Raw genomic sequence first — 27,502 nt, forward strand, 5'->3', positions numbered from 1 at the left:
TTTTTTAATTTTTCTCTCGTTTTATCTCATAATAATAATAATAATAATGTTGTAAAACTAGTATACCCTGTGTGTTCTCGACTTTGGAAAACATTATGTATATACAGGGTGTTCTGTAATTTGTGGTACGAGTCAACAGGGGAATGATTTAACATGAAAAATCAAACTGTAAATGTGACATTTAATTTGTTCATATAAAGATATTTGATTTAAAGAATAATTCAATTTGAAGTCATTTTTTTGCTAGCATCGTTGGTATGAGGTTGGTATTCTTGTTGCATCGGTTTTATCTTTTATGGTTTTTTAATTTTCAGGGTTTCATCTGGTTTACGTTACAAAACACCCCATGTATATTTGTACGTCTATATATATTAATTTATTTATTCATTTTTTTTCCTCGAATACTTTCGTATAGAACAAAAGAGATTTTTAACGGTGGATCTAATTTTGTTTTTTATAAATTTTCATCTTGTTGATTGTTCTTTTCTTTTTTTTCTTTTTCTTTAATATTCTCGAGATAAATCTTTTTTTCTTATTTTTAAACAAAATATTTACTCTCGGATTTGTGAAGAATACACCGGTGGTATTACTAAACAATACTAGATAAATATACGTAGATGCAGTTTTTTTTAATTTTGTTTTGTTTTTTTCCTACCTCCTAAAGAAAGAATATTTTACGAAAAGAGAACAAGATGTTGTATACTTTTTCTTGATTATTCTCTTCTTTTCTCCTTCACTGATTTAATCTAAAAGATTTGAAATCATTTATGGTAACCTAACCCCCCCCCCTCGACACTAATTAATTTTAATGCTAATTATTTTGAAGAGAATTTTGTTTCTTTCTATTTTTTTTTTATCAATTCATGTTTGTTCATTCTTTGTTTGGCTTGTAATTTTTTTTCTTCCCCTTTTTTTTTTTTTTAATTAGAATCAATTATTTGTTTACTATATACAAGAGATAATATTTTTTTCCTATAAATGAAAACACAGTATACTTAATAATTATGAGAACGTCGATACGAAAAAAGAAAATGGTAAGTAGGATAAAAAGGAAAAAAGAAAAAGAAAGAAAGAAATAAGAAAAAAGAAATGATACGAACTCTGTACAAAAGTTTATACAATCATGCATAGTTTCGTCAATAAAATTGGTTACATTTCACGTGACATTTTTAATATTTTCATAGTCATGGATTTAATTGAGCATCGTGACATATTTTGATGAGAATATTTTTTAGCAACGATATTATATAACAAACGAATATTTCTTACTACGTAAAAAAATATTACAGTCTCTTATTATTATTAAAAAAAAAAAAAAACAAATGAGATCGTCGAATAAATATTAAATTATTTTTTTCAAATACATTTACGATAATATTTTACTCATAGTATCGTATTATCATCAAATGTGATGTCACAAAAGTCGTGGATTTATGGTCACGCGAAGTGAAACCTTTAAGTAAATAATTTTCTCACATGGCAATTATACACATTAATAAATTATGACAATCGATAATAATACACGACGCTGTCCAATATTATCGTATACAATGAAAAAGAAAAAGTAGATAAAAAAAGCAAAAAAAAAAGAAAATTCTATATATAGAAGAAAAAATAAAAGTACAGATTGGTAATACATAGTATAACATCGTCCATAATTGTTGTTGTTGTTGTTGTTGTTGTTGTTGTAAATTGTCGCAAAAAAAGAAAAAAAGTATTTGGAAATACTTCAAATTTAAACAGAAGATATTTGGGCTTCTTCGTTAGCGTTGAGATCTTCAGCACAGTTTTTAGCATCAGGTGAGCCAATATTATTAGCGTCTGCGGACTCATCATCAAATTTTAATTCCTCCTTAACCGCCTATAGAGGAATTATTCCGTTTGACATCTTTTTTCGTTTAGTTTTGTTTTGTTTTATTTTTATTTTTATATTGATTGATTGTTTTATTTTTTTTTTATTTCGTATATACGTATATATTGTTTTTTTTTAATATTTTTTTTTAATAAGGCAATCGTCCGTTTTAAGATAAAAGAAGGAAAAACAAGGTATGGCCACGATGTTAGTAGCGTTTTACATATATTTATCGATTATTTCATCGGCAATTACCTCCTTGATCAGTAGACGACAATTTTCCACGACGCTACGTTTTCTATCTGGCACATTGCATAAAATATCTTCCGATTGATAGGTACTATCTACGATCTTACGTAGCTCTTCTAATTCGGTCAAGGCAACTTCTAATTTTGTTTCTAAATCACATCTGCAAATATAAATTGTTACGTTATATTTTTGAAAGAATAAAACATTGACATATTAAAGAAAGAGAGAGAGTAAAGAAGTCAAAATATATAATACATAATCAATAATTTTTCTGCTTGTGTTTGAACAAAACAAAAGAGAAATTATAACTCATCGGAATTATTTGAAAGCACTTTTATGATATCAAATAACGGTCAATCAAGACACTAAATCTTTGTACCGTTTTAATCGATAAATGTCATATCCTAGAAACCTGCTTGTTCATTTGATATTTTATTATACTACTCCCGTTCTAATACTTTGTAAATCCCTGTATTCTGGTATCTATCGTAATTAACTTCTATATTCTCTATAATCATATAACATTTTTTGTGATTTTTCTTACTTCATACCATTTCACATATATATATACTTACTTATCTTCTTTCAATTCTTGTATACACGTATCGTTTTCAAGCTGTATTATCCGCAATACTTTTAAAAGTTTCGTTACAAGATTATCAACCTCTATTACTTGATCAACAAGGCTTACTGCAGGACAATAATCCGTTAATGGAAGAGGTCCTTCATTGGTCCCAGTGTCTGATTCACTTATTGATTCGCATTCGTCTTCTTCCTCATCTTGTACCTATAATCAAATTATTTGTATTTATATTACATTACATACAAATATATTGAAATATATATATTTATAATAATTATTTTAATTTAATTTAACCTTACGCCCCCTCCCCTCTCTCCCCCACCCCACCACTCCACTAAAAAAGATTGCACAATTTTATACAACTTACTTTCCTACGATGTAATATCGCTTGCGTTAAATTCGTCAAGCTCGTACACTCGTCTAAGGTTTTAGTTTTTTTAATATTATTTTCATCGACCGTTTCGGGAAAGCTTAAAGCTCTGCGAAGCGAGTCGCTGCTAGAGATCATATTGTGCGAATAAGTATCCGGTAATGTAACATCTTCCAATACACTTTCCATCATCAGACACGGTTCAGTTTCAAAATCGAGTAAATCGGAAGACGAATCCATACTTATGTCTATCGATACAAAAATATATATAATATGTGTGTGAATAAAATTAAATATATAAATATAATAATAAATACATAATACAAAATATAATTAAATATTAAATACAATACTAAAAGATTATACAGTATAACACCCATAAATTCAGTTGACCAAAACACATTATTATCACACATAAATTAATAACATTTAAAATAATTTAGTAGGCCTATTAAAACATCTCTTCAATGTTTGATTTGACAAAAATAGTATACTCGTATGATGAATACAAATTTGTTCCTGTATCTTATGAATATTTTTCTGTTACTGTCAACTGATTTATAGGATAATTTAGTATTCCATGAATATATTATATATATATACCTTTGTACATTTGTTTGGCCGATTCCAAAGAAGATTTTTTATCCACAGTTTTGGTTACAAAAGGATGAGTAGCAGCGTTACGGATAGCACCGATAACTGCGGAAACGAAGGAACCACTTTTTGGACTAGGAGTGCATTCTTTCAAGCTATGCTTAGAACTAACCGGACTGGATTCGATGCTACTGTTGCTTCGACTGTATGCTTCGTTATGATAGATCACATCCTTTAAAATGGGTCCTTTTAAAATCTCCATACTTAACACTTACTATATTCGACGAATTTTTTAATAATATATATTTGAATATCGCAAAAACAAAAAGAAAAACAAAACAAAAAAAACAACTAATCCCAAAATCAATGAATCAATCAAACAAAGGAATAAATATTACCTCCAAATCCTTAACTGAAATATTGTAAGAAGTTATTAACTGATCTACCAATCCTTCCAATCGCGTGCCAAGACCGGAAAGGGCCACTGCTGCACCGGAAATGGTTGCACCTTGGGTAAGCAACAATTCTCTACCTTTTCGTTCGACCGCATTCAATTTCATGTTCAATGATAAATTTTCTTGCCTGTCCCATACACAAGATATTAAAAATATAATATAAATATAAATATATATATGTATATTAAATATACGCGACGATTCGTATGTAATGTTAGAGGATTATTATCATTTACGCTATTTACACCTCGTAATAGCATACCTTCGCTGTTCACTGATTCGAACTAAATGTTTGCATTCCTCGGTCTGCCTTTCCAATTCTGCTTCGCGTTTAATCAAAGCTTCTTCTTTCTCCTTGAGCTAGATAATATAAAAATATATTTTAGTCGTGTTTTAAAAAAAAGTTTATTACAAATATACAAGCTCCCTTTTTTTCTTTTGTTCGCATTGATAAACGTTAAACAATAATATTATTAACAATTGTTTACCTCAATTTCGGCATCCTTTAACGCATCGGCCAGAGTAGTTTTTTCCTGTTGAAGAAAATCTTGCATTTCTGCTGATTCCGCTTCCAATTCTTGCTGTTGTTGCAACAATGCTTTTTGTGCTGCTAAACTCTTTTCCAAATCCTGACAAATGTGTATCAAATATTATTTGATAAGATCGTTATATGTATACATACGTGTGCGTTTATTCAAATTATTGATTATATTTTGAATGATAATATTCTTTACCCTGCTAAGCATACGACAAAGTGATTGCAAGTCTGCTATTTCGATTTGCTGATTTGCTACAACTTGTCCCGATGATTGCAAGTGTGATTCCAATTCTAAAAAGCTGTCGCTACCCTCTGAAACAATGATTTTATTTTTTATTATATACCAACTTGTACGAAAATAAAAATTCGTCATTATTTTAAAAAAACAATTATTTTTACCCGCGTGTTCAGATTGTGGTGTTCCTAACATCGCCAATACTCTTCTAGCATTTCTATCTAATTCTTGCCTAGCAAAAGCATGATCAGCTTGTTCCTCCTCTAAAAGACGTTTAACTTCAGTAATCTCTATTTTGAGTCTTTCATTTTCTTCCTTTTTCACGTTAACATCCTCATTCAAACGTTTCAAATCATTCTGCATGGTCTGCATGTCCTCCCAAGTTCCATCAGTTTGAACAATTTCGTGCAAACGTTCTATTATGTCAGGTCCTGATACTGCACTGGGTATTCCAGATAATGCATTGTCAATGTCGTTACCAGTCAGACCCGTTTGTATGCCGATTTCATGATAAATCCTTGTCTTTTCAATGGGTTTATTTCTAGGATAAGGTGGTAAACTTTTGTGAACGAAATCTCTAGTATTATTTATAGTTTTTTTATCTGGTTGTCTACCAAGACTACCATCCCTGCTACCGGATCTGCTCCTGACCATTTTATCATTAGTTTTCTCATTTGTTTTGGCAATAGTCATTTTGTTCTTATTCCTACGTGGTAACGTTGCATAAGCATCCAACGCTTTGTTATCCAAACTTATAGTCATCTTATCCAAACGATTACTTTTCGTTGGTTGTTCGGTTCTAGCAGAATTATACAACGTACGAGATGTCGGCAATGGTTTACGCGTTTCTTCAGATGGGGTAGAACCCGGTGTACGCGTAATCCTAGTACTGGAACCACCTCTAGATCTTGATCCACTAGTACTACCTCTACCACGTTGAGCAAGATCCTTATTAATTTCTGTAGTCAATACGGATGGCAGTGAGTCGGGTGGTATTGGTCTCGTTCTCGTTCTTTGCGACGTCGAATTAGTACCAGAACGAAAATTTAAATTGGTACGCGTATTTCCGCTACCAGGTGTCACGGAATCGCAATTTGATTCTCTTGCAGTTGATTTGTCCCTAGACCTAGCACGATCTCTAACAACCGGTTGAGCCTTGTTAAGAATATTTCTAGGCGTTGCGATCCTTGGTTTAGAACGTGGTGTCGTTGGTACGTAATTAGCGTTCAACAATGCTGGCTTCACCCGACTAGTTTTTGGTGTCTCGCAATTGATTGCCTTTTTCTTACTCGAACTGGACACCGATGAAGTTCTTTTAATATTACTACTACGATTTCCCCTAGCCGATACGCTACCAGCTATCGATGAACTTTCGCTGCCACCTTCGCTCGTACCCTCACCACCTGTTGTTAATCTCACGTCGTCTGGAAGGGTTGCACATGGGTCTTCGTATACCGAACAACAACTAACTAAACTCGAATCACAGGATGCTTCATCCAAACCCCCACAACTGCTGGCATAATCTATACTGTTTCGACTACGTACCTGCAAAACAATGATCAACAATTATTATCAGATCTATAACTAGATTATAGTTCTTGTTTTTTTTTGTACAATATTGTCAATTGACTTGAACTTACTCTTGGAACTTCAGTTGCACAACCCTCGACACCACTGTCACTGCCATCTTTGCTATCCTTGCTCTCCCCAGTGTATTCTTTCCTATCAACAGTAGCCAATGACGTTGACGAAGATCGATCCTCTTCCTTATTACGAGTTTCCGATTCCGTAACGTGAATTACGGTAATGTTACAGTCACTGTTCATAGTACCATTCGGGTCCTCATCGTCCAACGACTTGTTAATATTACAAACCGGTGAAACAAGATCCTCTGGTACTCCCGAATCTTGTCGTGCCACATTTTGCATTGGCAATACTTTCAAATTGTTGTCCTCGAGTTGTTGTGGTACTTCCATATCGAGCTCTTGCTCGATTACCGTTGATGAATCATTCATATCGTCCTTGCCATTCTGAACAAAATATATTCGTCAAAAATATTATTAATTATTTTTTTCATTTTGCTGATCATATTCGATAACAATATTTAATATATATTATTATTATTTATTATAATATATATTAAATATTAATTATTAAATATATAATATTTATATATTTATTCATATATATATTTTTCTTATCTTTGCGATGAGGAATAATTTTTGGAAAAATAAAATACAAAAAAAAAAGAAAACCTGTTTCCTTTGGTCAACGTTTGCACGATAAATTTTCAAAACGGTTAATCGAGTTTAATTAACCGTAATAAGAATAACATCTCAGGTGTATCGGAAATTGGGGACACTGTGTGTGTGCATTTAATCAAATATGGGAAGACTTTTTGTTGTTATTGTCGTTCAAGGACGATCTTAAAATATCCAAGTCCAGTAAATTTTGGTTTTTTTTATCTACTCTTATTTTTAACGAGGAAACAACATGGATGACGATGACACGATGATAATTAATTTAATTGATTTTTTTTAAATTGTAAAATAAAAGACGAAATTAATTCATTAAAATAACGTGGAAGGAAAATATAACAATTTGTTATATAAATTTAGAAAAATTCTATAAATGATTACGTTCAGAGAAAGGTTTATATCTAACATCCGTTTTAACATGTAGTAGTATTTCCGTAGATTTTAAATTTGCTTAGAAACGATCAAGCGTGACATGATGTAAGTCAAGCAGGATATATTACAACCGCAAAGCTTACGTATCTACATATATATATATATATATACATATGTATAAGTATATGTATATGCATAATTGTCAATGTATTACATATATATCTAGAGAATAAAGTACTAGCCTAGTTATAATGAGAGCCTATTATGTGAATGCAACCAATTTTGCTATTGTCCTATTCTTTTTTTCTTTTTCTTTTGAATTGTTTTATTTAAAAACAAATAAATATTCATTGTTATCAGTATCATTTAATTCTTTTTAAGATAAGTAATTAATAAATGATTGAAATGAGAATGTGAGAATGTAATTTGATAAACAAAATCGATAAGAGCCAATTCCATACCGGATTTTATCAATCCTACGGATAATCGGAAAGGTATTCGATTATCTGGACCAATTTCCGAAAATTCTCGACAGACAGACAGAAAGAGAAAACTAGGAAAAAAAGAACAAAAAATATAAAAGAAAGTGAATGGGAATGCTTGTCTTGATCGCATATTAGGGAAACCTAAATCAATTACACGGTTATTGGATTGTCCAATTCGAACTATAATTTAAATTCTACCGTGAAATTAGTATTACGAAATTAATTATTTCATATTCGTAAGAAAAAAAGAAAAAACTGGAATATTCTAACACTCAGAATGCAAGGAGACCTAAATTCAAAATACGATTACTATAATAACTATATAAATTATTATTATTACTATAACTGTATCGTAAACATTTTATATATATTTAATATTAAAATAATTATTAATATATATAAACTTCATTTTTAAAATTGATCCCATCTATTTCGAAACACCCTGTATATATTTATCTTTCTTATTAAATAAATATAATAATTTCTATTAAAATAATGAATTATACGTAACATTAATTGTACTATAAAACTCATAATTTGTCTCTTTATCTTTATATAATTGTAAGTGTTATTAATCACATCTCATCAAAAAAGATAGTTTAACATATTTAAAACATTATCTTATTTAGATGACCTCGATCGTTATTCGATATTAAACGTAGACATGTTGGTTACTTGCATAATTAAAGTGGCACAATCATTAAGAAAATTTCATTTTTTATTCCTTTTTTTTAAATAATTAATTCTTTCTATCTCACATGTGTGTATCAAATTACGAACAAGTTTTTCTTGTAATGCATTTAATCGTATTAATACTCGTATATATATACGTGTATACGTATTTCTAACATTATGCAAGATCTATACGATAAATATGATCTATAAGATCTATAAGATCTATACGAAAGTAAGATCGAATATCATCAATTACGTGACATCGATCAGATCACGATATTATTCATTTCGATTTCAATCTTTCACGTGAATGATTTTTAATAACGATTGAATTATCATCCTCTAAACTTGTTTTTTTATCTATGCAGATATTTTCTCTTTCTTTTGATAAATACTGACACATGTGTGTTTAATATAGTTTTGTTTTTTTGTAATAATATCAAATTAGATTTTAATTAACTCAAGTAATAAATTAATATATATTATTAAATATTAAATAGTTGTGGAATATTAAATATGAATGTGGAAAGATTGTGTGCAATGTGGAAGATTAAATATGAAACGTTAAATGATAATAAATCATGAATAATGTTATAATGTTATAATAATAAAATGTGTTTTAATTATATATAATATAATTGTAAAAAAAAAATGTTTATATATGGTTTTAAAAATTCTATTTCTAAATTTAGTACATATATTATATTTTAATGCAAAGTGATAGAATTTTGAAATAATAAATATTTCAATTCTAAATAATTTACTATTAAAAACGAATATATATATATGGTTTTAAAAATTCTATTTCTAAATATAGTATATTATATTTAAATCCAAAAATATAATTTGAAATAAAAATATTTCAATTCTAAATAATTTACTATTAAAATAACGAATATATATATATGGTTTTAAAAATTCTATTCATTAAATATAATTTTGAAACAATAATATTTCAATTCTAATAATTACAATAAATAAAGAATATGTTTATATATTATATATATGTTTTAAAAATTCTATTAATTAAATGTAGTATATATTTAAATCCAAATAATATAATTTTGAAATAAAAAATATTTGAATCCTAAATAATTTACAATTAAAATAACGAATATATATAATGGTTTTAAAAACTATTTCATTAAATATAATTTTGAAACAATAAATATTTCAATTCTAAATAATTTACAATAAAATAAAGAATATGTTTATATATATATATAGTTTTAAAAATTCTATTTCATTAAATATAGTATATTATATTTTAATCCAAAGTGATATAATTTTGAAATAATAAATATTTCAATTCTAAATAATTTACTATTAAAATAACGAATATATATATATGGTTTTAAAAATTCTATTTCATTAAATATAATTTTGAAACAATAAATATTTCAATTCTAAATAATTTACTATTAAAATAACGAATATATATATGGTTTTAAAAATTCTATTTAATTAAATATAGTATATTATATTTTAATTCAAAGTAATATAATTTTGAAACAATAAATATTTGAATCCTAAATAATTTACTATTAAAATAACGAATATATATAAATATGGTTTTAAAAATTCTATTTCATTAAATATAATTTTGAAACAATAAATATTTCAATTCTAAATAATTTACAATAAAATAAAGAATATGTTTATATATATATATAGTTTTAAAAATTCTATTTAATTAAATATAGTATATTATATTTAAATCTAAAATAATATAATTTTGAAATATAAAAAATATTTCAATTCTAAATAATTTACTATTAAAATAACGAATATATAATCATATTGTTAAAATATATATTTATCTTTCAAGATATTGTTATTTATTTTTAATTGGTCTCGTTTTATATCAACGATAAAATTAATTGTTAATCATACAATGTCTTAGAAAATAATCAAAGAATCACGTCATCGTTTGGTATATAGTGATTCCCCCCATCGTTTTTTTAGAAATTAAAGGAGAACATACGTGATATCGTGACAATTTTCTTCTACGTTATCTCATCGATATGTTGTCGAGTACACCACATTGCTCGAGATGATAAAGCATATTTTTTTTATATTTATCGATATATTTCTACCTACGCAACGTGTATATAAAGATACATCGATTATCCGATGAATGTGTATGCGTGTATATGTGTATTTTAAATTAACACGATACGATATAAAATGTAAATTACCGTCATCTTAAAATCACAGATATAAATTGATAACTAGTCAATTAGATAAAAATCTTGCAATTATAGAATGAAACAGAATTTTTCTAAGCGTACGTTGCATAACGTTATTAACACGATGGAAAAATTACAAATAAATATATAAAAGAAAATCAAATATTTTTCTTAACGTGTAAAAAAAAACTTACGTGCATCTAAATTTAAAAGAAAAATTTTATTTTAATATTAAAAAATCATTATACTATAGAAAATATTTGTATATCTGCAAGTTATCTTATCGTGTGGTAATATTATTCGAATTGGTCACTTAAAAAATGAAAAATTCAACTTTTGTCGTAGTCGTATATTCGAAAAGGTCAACGATATTTGGGGATCTTTTTAAAAAATAAAAAATAAAAATAAACGAAACAATATTTCAGCATAATTATCGCGAAATTATTTTCAATGCTGGATGATCCGATCGATGCGACACAATTAAATCTAAAATGACGTGATCATTTGTTGAAAAAAAAAAAACAGGTACGATTGTACAGGTAAAATTGTTTTATCGTTAAATTTACAATGAAAAAATCAAAAATAAATCAACGAGAGTATAAATAAAACGAATGACGTGGTTTCTATTGCAAAAAAATTAAAGAAAGTTTGTTTTTTCCTTTTCTTTTATTTTCGTTACTCGAAAATTGATTAAGATGATCAACGTTGGATTTAGTTTAAAAACGGGTTAACAAATTCGAACATTTATAATTGAAATTGTTGGATGCAAATAAAAGAAACAAAAATATTATTCAAACTTGATTATAAAAATCTCGAATATCTCAAAAACAACAACAACAACAAAATCATTAAATACCTGCAACCAGATATGTAAAAAAAAATAAAAAAAAATAAGAAAAGAAATTTATTATACGATCAAAAATTTGATACTAAATTTGTTTACAACCGAACCGAGAAAGAAGTTTTATTATTTTGTTTTTCTAAGGATAAAAATTCGTCGCTGCAACCATGTATCAAATAATTGGGGATACAAATTTAATTGAAAACTAACATTGGTGAGAACTAACATCGTGAAAAATATAAATTCTCGCGAATAGGAATAATGAAAGAGAGTGTGTGTGTAATGTGCAAGCTTGGCAATGAGAATTAGAGAAAGGGGAAAAAAAAACAAGAAAGGGAAGGGGAAAACTAATAGAAACGTGAAGGTCTTGGGAAGTCCCGAAAACCATAATGGTTAATAAATCGGTAAAGAACCTCGATATTTAACATACCATTCGTATATGTTATTACATGCAAATATGTATGTATATATGTATATGTATATGTATATGTATATGTATATGTATGTGTATGTGTGAACAATCATTTTGTATTTAAAAGTGGGGTGTAATTGTCTTGCCGAAAACAACGACACGAATTCTTTTATTCCTGTTTTTACTTTTATTTTCCTAATTTAGTAAAAATTAAAATCACAATTAATAATTAACGGAGAAGAAAAAACTGAGAAGAAAAACTGCGAAGGAAAAAGGAAAAAAAAAAGGAAGGAATAAAATGAAATGAAAAAAAAAAATTGTACGAATGAAGATTGACATAATTAATTAGAAAAAAAAAAACGAAATATCTTCCGTTACGTTTCTTTTTCTATATCTCACGAGTTGAGAAATAATACTCTGGGGAAGCACCAAACTCATCGTATAGAGCTATATGACTGTATATACACGTGATTCTAATCATCTGTTTGCGTGTACGTGCGTGTGTGTGTATATGATATCCGTGAATCCAAGGTTCGAAAGCATTCGTTGTGTGTCGACAAGCGTGGTTTGACATAAGAGATCTATCGATTGCTTGCAAAAGTATATATGTACAACAAAAAATTTTTTTTTTTAGTAAAATAACCAAGGGTTTTTATCTTTTTTTGAATTTTATATTGGTAGTGGTAAACTGGTGGTGGTGGTGGTAACATTGAATTGTAAATGAATGGTGGGAGAAATGTTTTAAATATCACTGAACGTTGAGAATTTTCAACAGATCAACGAAAGAATCAACAGTATTCGGATCGATAATAATCGATTAAAGTTATATATACTTAGTGTGATATATATATAAGTGATATATATAGTTTTAATATATGATCGATTAATGATGATCTATAATAATCAACATTTGTGTTATCAAATAGAAGATATAAGAACGATGATGATGATTACAGTATTAATGAAAAAATATATCATCAATAAAAGTGAAATAAAATTTTCTAATTAAATATTTGGAATATATACTATTGATATAGTATATATAAATAACTACAAACATTTTGTGTGTTTTAATTCAATTAAATAATATAATACACATTGTGAAAGTGTGTTAATGTGTGTCGGAAAATTGATCCTATTGAATTAAAAAATATTATTATTATTATTGATATCTTCCAGTGAAGATTATAAATAATACGATTTATAATAAATCACATATAAAATATATAAATCATTTTTGTAATAAAATGAAAGAAGATCGAGAAAGGATAAGAAGATTGAAAGGTGATGGTTTATTCGTACAAATGGATTCCAATAATCGAATACTCGAGGTAACAGGTGATGGTTGTAAAATTACCATGAGCAAAAATTGTGGAAGCGTTCGTGTCGTGGGTGATGGATGCCTAATCAAGGTCAAGCATAATACAGGTGACATCGTATACACCGGTGATGGTGGTCGCGTTTTATTGGGTCCAAAATCGTCGAAAGAAAATGTCCAATATTTTGGCGTAGGTGGGAAAATAATTTTGGATTCCGAATCGATGAATTCTACTAAGAACAAAACTACCAAGGAATCGTCGGCAACTTTGAAAAATTATCTTGGAATGGACAAGAGCAAGAAAATAATCAAGAAAACGAAAAAGGTTGACAATTGTGAACCATCGAATTCTGACGCGAAACAAACCGAAATGATTTATAATCAAAATTGTGATCTCAGGAATGAAATCAAAGAGAAAAGTAATTGTAAAATTCAAAATAACGAGAAAGAAATGAACAATGCGAAATCTAGTGCTACTACTATTTTTGTAACAACTACGACTACGACTACAACTACTACAACTAATAACAAATCTGGGAATTTGTTCGAAGTTAACAAATGGTTCGTTTCGCCAACTTCGGTTGTACGAAGTTTCGTTGAAAATGTTCCTACTGTTACCGTTTATAAAAAAAAAGCCTCGAAAAATACGACGAAAAAATAATTTATTTATTTATTTAATTAATTAATTAATATAAAACACTGAACAGGGTTAATTTACCTAGCCATACATAATTTCTTCTATATACATATTCGTTTTAATAATAATACGATCATTTATTTTCATTCAACATGATATAGAAGATTCCTACATTATCCTCTGGTCAATATTTTCAATTATTAAAAAAAAACATGATTGATTAAAAGTAGATGTAACAAATGAGAAGATTGTTAAAAAGTGAATTACGAATTTCAATCATATATTATAACTTAAATGTTATATCTTGCCAAAAAAATATAGTTTAAATATCATAAACGTGTTCCAATATAATAATAATAATATTAATATTTTTAAGAAATAATATTAAACGAAAATAATATCGTTTAATATTTTCTTCTATAACTGACTGATTTCATGTATACGAACCTACTACCTCATAAAAAAAAAAGTACTAAACGTATTATTAAAATATAAATTTAATCGATCTTAATTCTTTATTAAAAAAAAACAAACCTTAATGAACATAAAAATTGTATCCTAAATTTAATAGCATACTATTTAACATAATTACAATCTATTAATTATTTTATACAAATAATATCATTTAATCAGCTGACTGAATTGAATCTTCAAAAGATACATTAATGTGTTCTAGAAACGAATTGAAAAAAAAAAGAAAAAACAAAGAAAAAGTAATTAAATTAATGATGCTTAATATTAACATCGTAAACATCTGTTAATGATATTATCAAGAATGCACATCGTCTAATTAAATTATTATGATCGTATATAACGGGTTAAGATCGAAGCTAAAGAACCAAAGAGATTGAAGTTATGATAAAACGATTAGTGGTATAAAGTATAAAGTATATGGTGGTAGATAACAGAAAAAAAAAGAAAAAAATAAATACTTCAAACAATTTCATTAGGATGTAATCTATATACAAAACGAGTGATAACGTTTGTAACGTGAATTTTGAAATAAAAGATAAAAATAAATAAAAAATAGAAATATTTTTCCTTTTCTTTCTTTTAAAACGAATACAAACACACCCACACACACATACACAAGGAGGACAAAAATATTCTCTCACGCGTATTAATAAATAATATACGTGACAATGATTATTAGAAATAATAGATTGTAAAATATAAAATTTAGATTAGAAAAGATTAATAATTTAAAATTATAATTAAATGTGTTAAAACACGTTACGATGACAATTAAAAAAATGGTAAGGAAACACACACACACACATACACATACAATTTGAGGTAAAAGTATTTCGTTAGTTCCACTTGAAATTCGCGTGACCCTTTTTGTTGGGCTTATATACGTGTACACCGTATGTACTTTGAATCATTTTCTACGGTGTGATGCACAGGAAACGCCTATTAGAGGTCTGAGAAGTATAATTTACGATGGTATAGTTATACCGATGCACTTGCAAAAGATTTGCATTTATTTATATATATGTATGTATGTATATATGTAATATTATAATTATATATACATATACATATGTATATAAATAATGGATGTCATTGTCCTATAGCATGATTCAATCATACATATATTTATATGAATATTAACATAGTACTAATACTTTTTTTTTAAATGATTAATGTATGTGTGAATACAATAATAATCAGATAAGTATACGAATGTTTGTTCAAAATAAATCATTTTCGTGTAGACAATTTTTTCCGTGACAAAAATTTTCGAATGACAATTAGTTAAACAAAACAAAATAATCGTTTAGTTTGAAATGTAGATACTGGGTATATGAATCCACAAATAAACTATTTCAAATGGTTGCATGGAAACCTAGTTTGTATGATCGATACCTACGAAAATTTTTCTGTGTTCCTATTTAAAACAAATCATTTAAAGATTTTTTAATATTATACGATATTAAACACGAGTATTTAAATATTAAAAAATAATAATTAATAATGTAAATGAAATTAATACGAAATCAAGAAAATAATTATTTTCTAATTGTATTTTACATTCAAATAAAATGCATGGGGATAAAACAAATATACAAAAAAATCAATGAAATTATTCTTTTTTTTTGTATAAGACAAAAAAATACTACTATTTAATAAGATAACATTTAACATAATAATAATAATATTAAAGAAGAAACATTAGACTTCGTTTATTCGAACGTGTAGTGTGCATGGGTTGCCAAAGATTCTTTCTTGTGTTTCCGTTTACGTGGTTGGGGCTTAATATGGTAACCTTATCGTAGAATATGTAAGTGTATATGTGTACGAACGGATATGTTCGTTCCTTCATTAATTCAAGTACCCATTTGTCGAGTCAAGGGTCTTACTGAACTATTCGGCAGTACCTATACCATATTCCTGACCCAGCCTTTTGCTCATTCAAAGATCAGCCTACTGTTAATGGAGGTCAACTTGAGATCACCTATACATTTATATTTACATATGTATCGTAAAAAACTTTAACAAACAAAATACATATATATATATGTGCATTATAAAAAAGGGGGTAATTAAAGAGAAAGTATCAAACAATTATTTTCAGCTTGGAAATATTTGATAAATCATTTAAAATTATTTAAAATAATTATATATTATATAATAAATACAAAAAAAATTTAATTGATTTTTCTATCCTATCCAGAAATTTAAATATTAAAATAGGTATAATAGGGAATTACAAATTCCCTAGGGAGTTATAAATTCTTCTTGAACGTTGTTTTGAACAAATTGAACAATAGAAAAAAAAATAATTAAATATATATCTGACATTAGAGTAATTTTAAACGAATAATAATTGTATTTTATAAATATAAAATAAAAATCATAAATTCCGTGATATATCGAGTTAACGAAGAAATTATTTTCAATTCAGTTAAAATAATTCTCCCTTACTTACAATTAAACCCTCCTCGCATAGTCATAGAAAATTTGTTCACTAACCTACCAACTAAACCCCCCCAATCCTTTCTTTTCCCTATTTTCTCCCCTCTTATTTCTTTATAGAACAAGGAACAATGTTTTAACAAGGACACGTGTGTACTTTTGCATGCTCGGTTCGTAGACAATGCGTACACGCTTTCGAACATTTATGCAGTCGAAATGTTCTTACGAACGAACAGCACCCTTTTTTCTTTTTCTTTTTCTCTCTTCTTTTTTTTCTTTTATTTCTTTCCTAAAGAAACTTGGGTACAGCTGCCCTAACCTACGACAAAGGGGTAGACTACACCCAATACGAAATATCGAAGTTCCTAAGCTCGAATAAACAAAATATTTAATTATTTTTATTAATAATACGATGGCCTTGAAAAAGAGTTCGTTGAAGTTTATTTTATTTTATTTTTTTTTTAAATAAACATAGACTATAATCCTCCCCCCACCCCCCCACCTCCCATAAACTCTCGTAGATCTTGAAATAATTTGAGCAGAAAAATATTTGCATATCATTTCATTTATAAATCCATGTCACATTTGTGTGTGGAATTAATTTACTGCAGTGAGGATTTTTTGTTGTTAAAACGTTTGCTTGTGTAATAACGAAAACGAGGGATTACGTAATACGAGAAGATTATTCGCAGTAAAATATTTCGTGTCCGAGAAAGCGCGAAAGATATGCAGAAAAGAATGAACGAAACTTAAAATGTTATTCTTGGATATGTGAGACCATAGAAGGCCAAAAAATGTACTCCATGAGAGAGAAAGTAGTTTTCATTTGGTTGTTGATAAAACATCATGAAGAAGTAAACTTAAGAAATATGAAATATTCATAAAATAATTAATAAATAAATAAAAAAATATAAAACATAAATAAAACGAAAGAAAAAAAAACAAATAAATCCATCAGAGTATTGGACATACTTTAATTGAACGTAACTGAAAAAATAATCGTTAATTAATCGGAAAAAATGTATATTGTTGTTTAAAAACACGGGGTATACTTTCCGTGTACCGTCCTCTTCGAAATTCGAGTTCAAAAAACTTTTATTGAAAGTTGTTTATTTGTCCTTCCGAACGTTGCGCATGTGTACAAAGGGAATAATTCATCTAATCGATAAAATTTAAGATTACAATGCTCATATTTTAACATTTTATCATTTTTATGTAATTTTTTGAACGATCCTGCGCAGTGATGGGTTAATTCATCTAATCGATAAAATTTAAGATTACAACGCTCATATTTTAACATTTTTTCATTTTTACGTAATTTTTTAAACTAATGTACATTTATTTAAACTTTCCTATGCAGTGGTGATTTTTGAGGAAGTAATTTTCATCGAAAAGAATATCACATTAAAATTATTTAATGTTTAAAGTATGTTAATTATTATTTAATGTTTAAACCAATGTATGTGGGTTTAAAAAATCTGAAATATAATTACGTGTGTTAGAATATTTAAATAATTATTAATTAATCGATAGAAATATCTGATTTGAACATTTTGATGATTTTTATATAATTATTTAAACGTTCCTCTACCTAGTGATGATTTCGAGGGTACAATTTTCTTGGAATATAAGTAGAGTGCATTAGTGCATTAAAATAATTGTTAAATTAATCGATGCAAGTGTCTAATGTTGTCTAATATCTCGGAATATAAAATCAACGTACCGTTCTCTTCTAAAAAAAAAAAAAAACTATTTGATTTTATGAAATTCTTTTATTGAATATATTGTTTAGAATTTTTATTATTCAATAAAATTTAATATAACATTATGTGATAGATTTTAACGTTATTTTAATTTTTCATCCAATCGTTTTAATTAGAAAATATTTTATATAGAAATTTAATAAATGAAAAGATAAAAAGAAAGAAAGAAAGAGAGAGACAGAAAGAAGAATTGAAATTAAAAAAGAAAAAGGGGGGAAAATAGATAGACAGGAAAATAAAACTATGAAAAGAGAGAAAGACATGACGAGTTAGACAGAAACTAAATAAAGAAAAGAAATAAAATATATATATATATATATAGAGAGAGAGAAAGAGAGAGGGATAGATAAATAGCTAGGAAGAGAAAGAGAAATATGTAGACAAAGAGAAAGATAAATAGGAAGACAGACAGAAGACAGAATGAAAAGCAAACAAGACACAGATATAGAAAGAGATAGAAAGAGAGAAATAGAATGAGAAATAGAGAATTCTATACGTAAATGCTATGAGAAAGATAGAGATAGAGAAGTGAACAGTAATGCTAGGTGTTTATTTGTAGGAGAATGAAAAAGGAAAGGTGGGAGAAAGATCGGTGACCTCAACACACCAACTAATACAAGATTCGTATCGAAATTTTGCATAAGTGTTATTACGTAACTCTATCTTATTCTATTATTTAATTTATAATAATACAAATTTATAATAAAAATTTATAATAAAAATATAATAAAAATAAAATAAAAATATATAATAATTTATAATAATATTTCTTATTTTATTATTTAACACGTATATACGTGTATTATAATATCTTATTTAAATTAATAATTTTTATATAATAATACAAATTTATAATAAAAATATAATAAAAATAAAATTAAAATATATAATAATTTATAATAATATTTCTTATTCTATTATTTACTATATTTTATTTTATTATTTAACACGTATATACGTGTATTATAATATCTTATTTAAATTCATAATTTTTATATAATAATACAAATTTATAATAAAAATATAATAAAAATAAAATAAAAATATATAATAATTTATAATAATATTTCTTATTCTATTATTTACTATATCTTATTTTATTATTTAATACGTATATACGTGTATTATAATATCTTATCTAAATTCATAATTTTAATATAATAAAATATAATATAGAATTTTGTATCCGAATTGGAATAATACAATTAATTACATTACAAGTATATTAGATTAGGCTAATATTTTAATTATAAATTCAATATTAAATAATACGAATACTATTCCTCAAAATACAAAATAAAAAATAAAGTAAAGTAAACTTGCATCTGGGTTGCAGTGATGCAATACACTACAGTTCAGTATACCGAGTAGCAGTGATACAAGTATAGTGCAATGAAGTATATTCGGTTGGCCTAATTTTCAAAATAAAATATCAATTTTAATATCACATATTATCTAAATAAAATATTAAATAATACAAAAAAACATTAACAAATATATAAAATTGCATTTAGACTCCAATAGTACACCACCACTGCACAATCTGCAAACCTAGCATCATTTCTGTCCAATTTTTCCGTACAAAAATATCCACAACCATAAATCAATGTAATAATTCAATCAAAATAATACGAAAAATCTAGAAAAAAAAAATCTCCATTATTAATTAATCTCAATCAAACAATAACAACAACATTGAATTATTCCAACAACGAATATACATTGCGTTAGAATATTTTTATTCATAAAATTATCCTGAGGATGATACGAGGGGAACGCAATAATTTCTTGGCCACTTTCATACGTTTAATACGATGCTATGGGGGGGGGGAAAAGAAAAGTCTGGTGGTGTAAAGAGGGCTGAGGAGTGGGGGAAGGGGTCAAAACGAGGGGGGAAAAGGAGAAAAGAGAAGGGAGGGGGAGGGGGTAACATTAAACAAGCAGGCAAAGCTGCTTGCCGTTCGTTCGATGACTCAATGACGACACATGTGCTTCGAAAAGGGGATACACCCCCTCCTGCGAATGATCCCGATCGAAATACGAGAGAGAGAGAGAGAGAATGAGAGAGAGAGAGAGAGAGAGAGAATGAGAGAGAGAGAGAGAAAACCCAGAGAGATGGCCACGTGGCACTTGGCAAGGGATTCGTCAGAGTGAGATAAATCTATTTGCGACGCCACCCCCTCCCCCTGCCCCTCCTCCCTGCCCCCCCTCCTCCCCCTTTCCCACCTCTTATGTTCATCCTCTTCTGCTGATCGTTCAGTTTTTCCCCTTTGCAAAAGCGACTATAAACCTTTAACGGGATTACAAGAATTTGTTTCTTTTTTTTCTTTTCTGTTCTTTTCTTTTCTCAAATTTTATTTTCGTATAAACATTATAAATTTCAACTTAAACGCGAAATTTACAGTAAAGGGTTTGCTTTAAAAACTTTAAGAAAGAAAAAGGGGAGAAGAGAGAGGGTGGGATTAGGGTGGGGATGTTGTATATTTATCGAGTATACTTGTAATAGTAAGAAAAAAAAAAATACGTGTAATATTTATAACACTTTGGAATGATTAATTTGATAATAATGAATGTTTCGTTGTAAGTGAGAAAAATTCGTTGTAAAGTAATAAAAAAATAAAAGGGACAAGATATAAATCTAATTGTTCGTTATTGATTATTAAAATTTATGGTGAGGAGGGGGGAGGGGAGGGGGACCCAAGAATGGCAAATAAAAAAGAAACGAATTATACGAACATGAAAAAATACAATGAAAGAAAAATATCAAAAAACGTTCCATGGGATTCGTCGCTCACAATTTTTCAATACAAAATTTGTGTTAATATTAAAAAAAAAAGCGAGATTAAATATAAAAGATAGAAAAACATTTGAAGAATTTGTAAACGAGATATTAAAATCGTATAATCCTTGAAAACAATTTACGAAGGGGGGTAGGGTAGGGTGGAGTGGGGGGATTTATTCGAAGCTCGACTTAATATCATTTCCAGCGTAGTTTAAGCCTCGTGCAAAGTGCCACAGTGAAAGATAGAAAGAGAAAAAGATAGAAAAAAATAAAAAGAAAAAAAAAGAACATAAAAATAAAAATAAAAGAAAGAAAGAAAGAGCAATGCGATCCCCATCCAGTCTCCCTTCTTTTGCACACCATAGCAGCCGCATGGCTCGGATTAGTCAGGACCCCTCCCTACCCTTCCCCCAACCCTAACTCCAACTCCAACCCCCCCGCCCAACCCCCCCTTCTTCTTGCTTTTGCATCTCTTGCTCGGATCTGGTCGTGTTGCGGACCGCGGATATATTTACCGTCTCGTTAAAATCATTCTCGACGGGAGCTGCCTCTCCATTTGACCCATGTTCCTCGACTAAAACGAAAATTTAACTAACATAACCGTTTCTACTATTTTCTATCGTCGTGTCTTATCTTTTTTTAGTTTATTATTATTATTGTTGTTATTATTAAATGTTTCACGGTTCAATATATTTCTTGCAATCGATGAAAATCAATTAGAAAGGAGATAGGATGAAATAAAATCAAATAAAATATAATATAATATAATAATAATAATAATAATAATATGAGCACAGAGGAATAAAATTGTAGAGTGAAAATAAATGCATCTTCGTATAATGCAATCAACGTTTCGAAAGATTTCGTGACTCGGTGAAAATAAATAAGAAAGAAAGGAAGGAGGAGGGGGAGAAGGAGGCGGGGGGTAATATGGGAATAATAAATGTAATATAAATATAATAAAAGAGAGATAAAATTAAATATAAGAATTAAGAAAAAGATAAAAACAATTATAGAAAATAAATGCATAAATCTTTCATTGCAACACGTAAGTTTCGAAAGATTTTCGTGACACCGTAAAAATATTGACTGACTGAGTGAGAGACAAGAGACGAGAGGGAGGGTTGGAGGAGAAAAAATGGGGGCCAAAAGAAAAAGAAAAAAAAAGTAAAAATGAAATATTTAGTCACAGAACTCATGCACATTCCGCAATAATACAAAGTTAGGTCGTAGTAGGCGTAGATAAATGACACACAGGGTAACAAATATAACTCGTCGAGAAATGAACGAAACGCGACCAATGGTAATTTCTGCGAGCCTACCAACTATAACAGTTCCTAACATGATCATAAATTTTATTATCGATACTTACAGATAAATTTTCTTTCCATTTAATTCTCTGACATTAATTTCATTAATTATTGACAAAATAAATTTTGATTAAATGTTTGTTCATACGTTGCATATGAAGTGAAACACGAATTTGTGGTTTTACGAATGAAAATGATGGGATTGAAATTTTTCTGTATGTTTATGTTTAATATATTATATTGTTTTTTTGTTTTCTTTTTTTTGTTACGAATATTCGCATCGAAATGTTTTATTATTCTTGTAATTTATTCGACACGTTCGTTTATATTTGTTATAATTAAAAATTTCGTTATTACGAGAGAACCGAATATTAATCAATGAAATTGTACTTCGGATAATATTTCTAATTTAGAAAATATCAAATAATATTTAACCTTGAGCCGATTATAATTTTTTGTTAAGAAAAAAAGAAAAAATAGAAAATTTTTTGAAGTATTTACGAATGAATTCGAACGTTTCCTCCCCCCCTCCCCCTCCATAAGAAAAATGAATCTTTCTTAATTATGAGAAAAAGAATTTACAAAATTGGAATAATTAAGTGTAATGTAAGAAATTAAAGGAAAAAAAAAAATTCTTCTGTCGGTATTTCATACAAGTTCGCATGACGTTATTATAAATTGGAAAGTTATCGTATAGAATTATAAAACATTAGAGATATTTTCACTGGGCCACTGGCTCTCTTCTCATGCTTCTCTATTTCTCAACTTCTACCATTTCTTTTCTTTTAACTTATACATTTTATATACTTTTTTCTTTCCTTTTTTTTATTTTTTTTTGGTTTAGTTTTGTTTCACTTTAGATAGAGATGCGTTTTCTTGGAGAATAATCGAAGGAAACTGTGTACGTCTCTACTTTCCCATTAATGCGATGAAAGTATGTAGTTTTTTCTTCTTTTTTTTTTTTTAGGATACGCATAATCGACGAAAGTATGGGATGAGAAGCAAATCTCTTGAAGCATATCAATATTTTCTATATTTTAGATACCATTGTTTCTTGTCTTCTTTAATAAATATTATTATACTTGTTTAAACGCGTACGTTCATTTTCAAACACAATTATAAATTGAATTAAAATAATAAAAATAAATTTAAAACAATATTGTAAAAAATTGGAAAACCGAATATTAAATAAAAATATACTATAATAATAATTAGTATTAAATAATATATAATAATAATTAGTATTATTTATATTTTATATTTTATAAATATTATTTTTATATTTTATAAATATTAAATAATATATAATAATAATTAGTATTATTTTCTAAATTATATAATTACACACGAGTTATTTAACCTTGTTCTATGCAACGTGCACGAACTTAACTCGTGATTGTTATTAATAATTTAATAAAAAATAAAATAAAATAAATAAAAGGAAACTGTTGACCCCGATCTTATCAACGTTCGAATCTTTCTAATCTAACATTTGCTTTACTTGTTTGTGAGTAATACATTGCGTGTAGGCGTGACTCGTTCTCACACACACACACACACATACATAGATATATAAACATACACATAAATATATTTCCGGATGGGTCTCTCACTCACGAGGGAGAAATTATCGGAATTCGTGCGAAAGTTCATTTCCTTTTCGTTTTCGTCAACTACGACGAAATCCCCTACGGGGTTTTATAAAAGTGTGGGAAATAAATTGAATCATTAATATATCTCGTAAAGGAAAATTATTAAAATAAAATTCATATTGATTTAATGCAATGCAATGAAATCTTTTTAAATGTGTTATTTTAAATTCAATATACGAATAAAATCAATTTTACGAAAATGAAAGTACGATTTGCAATTCCAAAAAAGTTGCTGTTACTGTTGTTGTTGTTCTTATAATTTTAAATAATATTTTTCATTTTCAATTGCATTTAAATATTATTTTATTTCACAATAAAAAATTATATGCGAAGAACAACGAAGAGAATTAGATAACAGAATTAATATATAATTTAATAAACATTTATCAAAGAGATTTTCAGATAATTTTCCACATTTTCATGCTCGAATAAATGATCTTTGTTGTACGTAAAGGTTAATCGTGAAGAAACAATTTGATTTTTCGTCGAACCAAGCTCGTTTACGATATCAACTATCTAACACGAATAATTTCATTTCCATCCAATTATGCAACGTAAATATATATATGTGTATGCAAGTACATGTATATATGTGTGTGTGTGTGTGTCCTATTTCCTGAGCTTTTATTAAGGAAACTTATCGAAATAAACGATAAAAAAAAAATATTTCTCCTAACTAACACAACATCTGCTACGAACATTGATGTTTTATTTATTCGTCAAAATATACCAAACAAATACTAACATCTACTTTCTTAAATTATTTATTATAAATGTAAAATAAAATGACGGAGAATAGCGAAACAAACGTTGAGAACAATTTGCAATTCAAAAAACTAAATGGGGGACATACTCGTTCGAATTTTATTCACTTGAGAAACTAAACAACGAAAAAATAAAATATTTGTTAAAAATTGTTTCAATTTTACATTAAAATAAGAACGAAATATTAATAATATTATTTAAATAATTAATTATATCTTATCATTTTTATCGATAAAAAAATTATTTACGTTTTACGTATTATTATCTACCCCTGTATGCTTTTCAAGAAGATTCAAGTGCTGAACAGAGACTGTAACCTTTCAAAGCTTCTGTAAAAACCACTCACCCGTATACTTCTCTTCAATGTTAAAAAACAGATCCACACGGAGAGAGAGAAAAATAAGATAAAAAAAAAGATAACTTGGTTTTGGTTTCTGTGAAGGGGGTAACACGTGTTTACATATACTATTAACATATGGATCATGTTTTACGAGTGGTGAGAAACATTCGACTGGAATTTCAAGTTGTAATATAATTTAGTTAATCTTGCGATAATTTTCAAATTAAAAAAATTCATTCATCGTTCATTCGTTCATCAAGTTGTACGAGTTAATTTGATTGGTTTTCAAAGCGAACAAAAATATATTCAAATATCGTATTGAATATAATATTATATATTTAAAAATGTAAAATAACTAAATTATTATTTATATCAGGATATTATATAAAATACAAAAATATTTCAAACAATTGACCTAAATCCTTCAAACTATATATATATTATCATGGACCAGTCTATCTTCTTACTTAAATTATATATCTTACATTATAGAATACGATTTAACTCGTAATTACGAAATTATTTTCTTCGGATAACGAATAATTACATAAATATACCCAATAATTTCAATAACACAATGAAGGCGTGTCAACATATTATTTTCAACTCTAAAGTTGCATTTCCTTTATATGATAAGAACGAATTTATGTCTTGACAAAAAAAAAAGAAAAAGAAAGAAAGAAAATAATTCATTTCCATATACGTGGGTGGACTGAAAAGTTTTGAATAATAAAAACGAACGAGCGTGGGTCTCCGAATTTTTTTTCTTCTTCTTTTCTTTTTTTTTTGCAACAAAATTAATTCCAAAACTTTTTAAACTCAATCTTCGTAAAAGAAAAGAAAAGAAGAATAAAATAATCAAACGTTTACATTTCATCCTAGAAAAATCTTTCGCGATTATGTTAAATCGAGAAATAAGACCCAACAAAAAAAATCACGTATGACATAATAGATAATTTTTGAATAAACCAATAAAGGGTTAACTATGCGCCATGTTTTCTTGAAAACGATAACAAAATGGCACTGGTTTGATATCAAAACTCAACAAATTTATCCTCTTTCATCCCCTATCATTCCAACAACAACAACAACAACAAAAACAACAACAACATTAATAAGAATATATTTGAATATGTTCGCAATTTATCGAAATAAATAAAAACAAACGATAATAATAAGAAGAAGGAAAAGAAAATGTATTTTCATTTATCCTACCATGATTCGAAGATTCGACAGTTAGAGAAACACGTTCGATCGATTTTTTTAAGGGTGAGAGGGGGTGATAATTTATTTCCTGAAAAGAGGGAAAGTAGACAACTATTTATCTATCCATCCATTCATTCGTTCCTTATATACTTTACATATATACATGTACATATATATATATATACATATATATATGTATTAGTATCTATGTATTACGTTCGTTCGCACGACGAGCCCGTACGAACGAAATCGATAAGCTACAGTCTACACACACGACATTGAGAAGAAAAAAAAAAAGGATAGATATATAATTAAAAAAGAAAAAAAAAAATGATAATAAAAAAAGAAAGAACAACAACATCAATTTATTATCCGATAGAACTTACTGTGTAATGTGTCCTTTTTCCTTATCCTAATCCATATATGGCCGATGAATCGTATTTATCTCAAATATTCTTTTTATCTTCTCTAATGCCGAACGAATTCACTCTCGAACACGAACTTTAAGTACGAGGGGGGAGGAGGGAGGGGTTTAGTTATCGGACGATTGGAAACTCTTATTCGTTCAAACAAAAAAAAAATATATTTTAATTTTAGATCCTAGAAACGGTTCTTTTTCTATAGAAAAAATATATATATATATATAAATATCTTTTTGTTTAGAGAATTTGTATAAAATCAAACTAACGATTATAAGTTGAC

The 27,502-nt window shown here is 27.5% G+C and overlaps 2 protein-coding genes across 3 annotated transcripts; one reads left to right on the plus strand and one right to left on the minus strand.

Moving 5' to 3' along the window:
• Positions 1-1,517: 1,517 nt before the first annotated feature.
• LOC122522015 lies at positions 1,518-27,408 on the minus strand. Of its 2 annotated transcripts, none has more exons than XM_043642797.1 (12): positions 27,187-27,408; positions 6,517-6,906; positions 5,041-6,421; positions 4,838-4,953; positions 4,592-4,732; positions 4,366-4,463; positions 4,047-4,230; positions 3,658-3,880; positions 3,052-3,302; positions 2,677-2,888; positions 2,108-2,261; positions 1,518-1,861 (listed from the first exon to the last, which is right to left on the minus strand). In XM_043642797.1, the coding sequence occupies exons 2-12, from the start codon at positions 6,889-6,891 to the stop codon at positions 1,736-1,738; spliced, it is 3,261 nt and encodes a 1,086-aa protein (XP_043498732.1). In that variant the 5' UTR covers positions 6,892-6,906; positions 27,187-27,408; the 3' UTR covers positions 1,518-1,735. The 2 variants fall into 2 exon arrangements, with proteins under 2 accessions (XP_043498732.1, XP_043498734.1); XM_043642799.1 differs by having other exon boundaries at positions 1,800-1,888.
• Positions 13,295-14,305, plus strand: LOC122522022 (putative vacuolar protein sorting-associated protein 13B). Its single transcript, XM_043642807.1, has one exon. The coding sequence runs from the start codon at positions 13,356-13,358 to the stop codon at positions 14,085-14,087; it is 732 nt and encodes a 243-aa protein (XP_043498742.1). The 5' UTR covers positions 13,295-13,355; the 3' UTR covers positions 14,088-14,305.
• Positions 27,409-27,502: the final 94 nt, after the last annotated feature.

The sequence above is a fragment of the Polistes fuscatus genome, unplaced genomic scaffold, assembly GCF_010416935.1.
Source record: "Polistes fuscatus isolate 324 unplaced genomic scaffold, CU_Pfus_HIC Scaffold5, whole genome shotgun sequence".
Taxonomy (NCBI): domain Eukaryota; kingdom Metazoa; phylum Arthropoda; class Insecta; order Hymenoptera; family Vespidae; genus Polistes; species Polistes fuscatus.

Coding starts and splice junctions, on each gene's coding strand:
- LOC122522015 (XM_043642797.1), bottom strand. CDS start 6,891: ATGAATGATTCATCAACGGTAATCGAGCAAGAGCTCGATATGGAAGTA. Junction 2,262..2,676: donor CAAGAATTGAAAGAAGATAA/GTAAGTATATAT, acceptor TTATATTTGCAG/ATGTGATTTAGAAACAAAAT. Junction 1,862..2,107: donor GTCGTCTACTGATCAAGGAG/GTAATTGCCGAT, acceptor ATTCCTCTATAG/GCGGTTAAGGAGGAATTAAA.
- LOC122522022 (XM_043642807.1), top strand. CDS start 13,356: ATGAAAGAAGATCGAGAAAGGATAAGAAGATTGAAAGGTGATGGTTTA.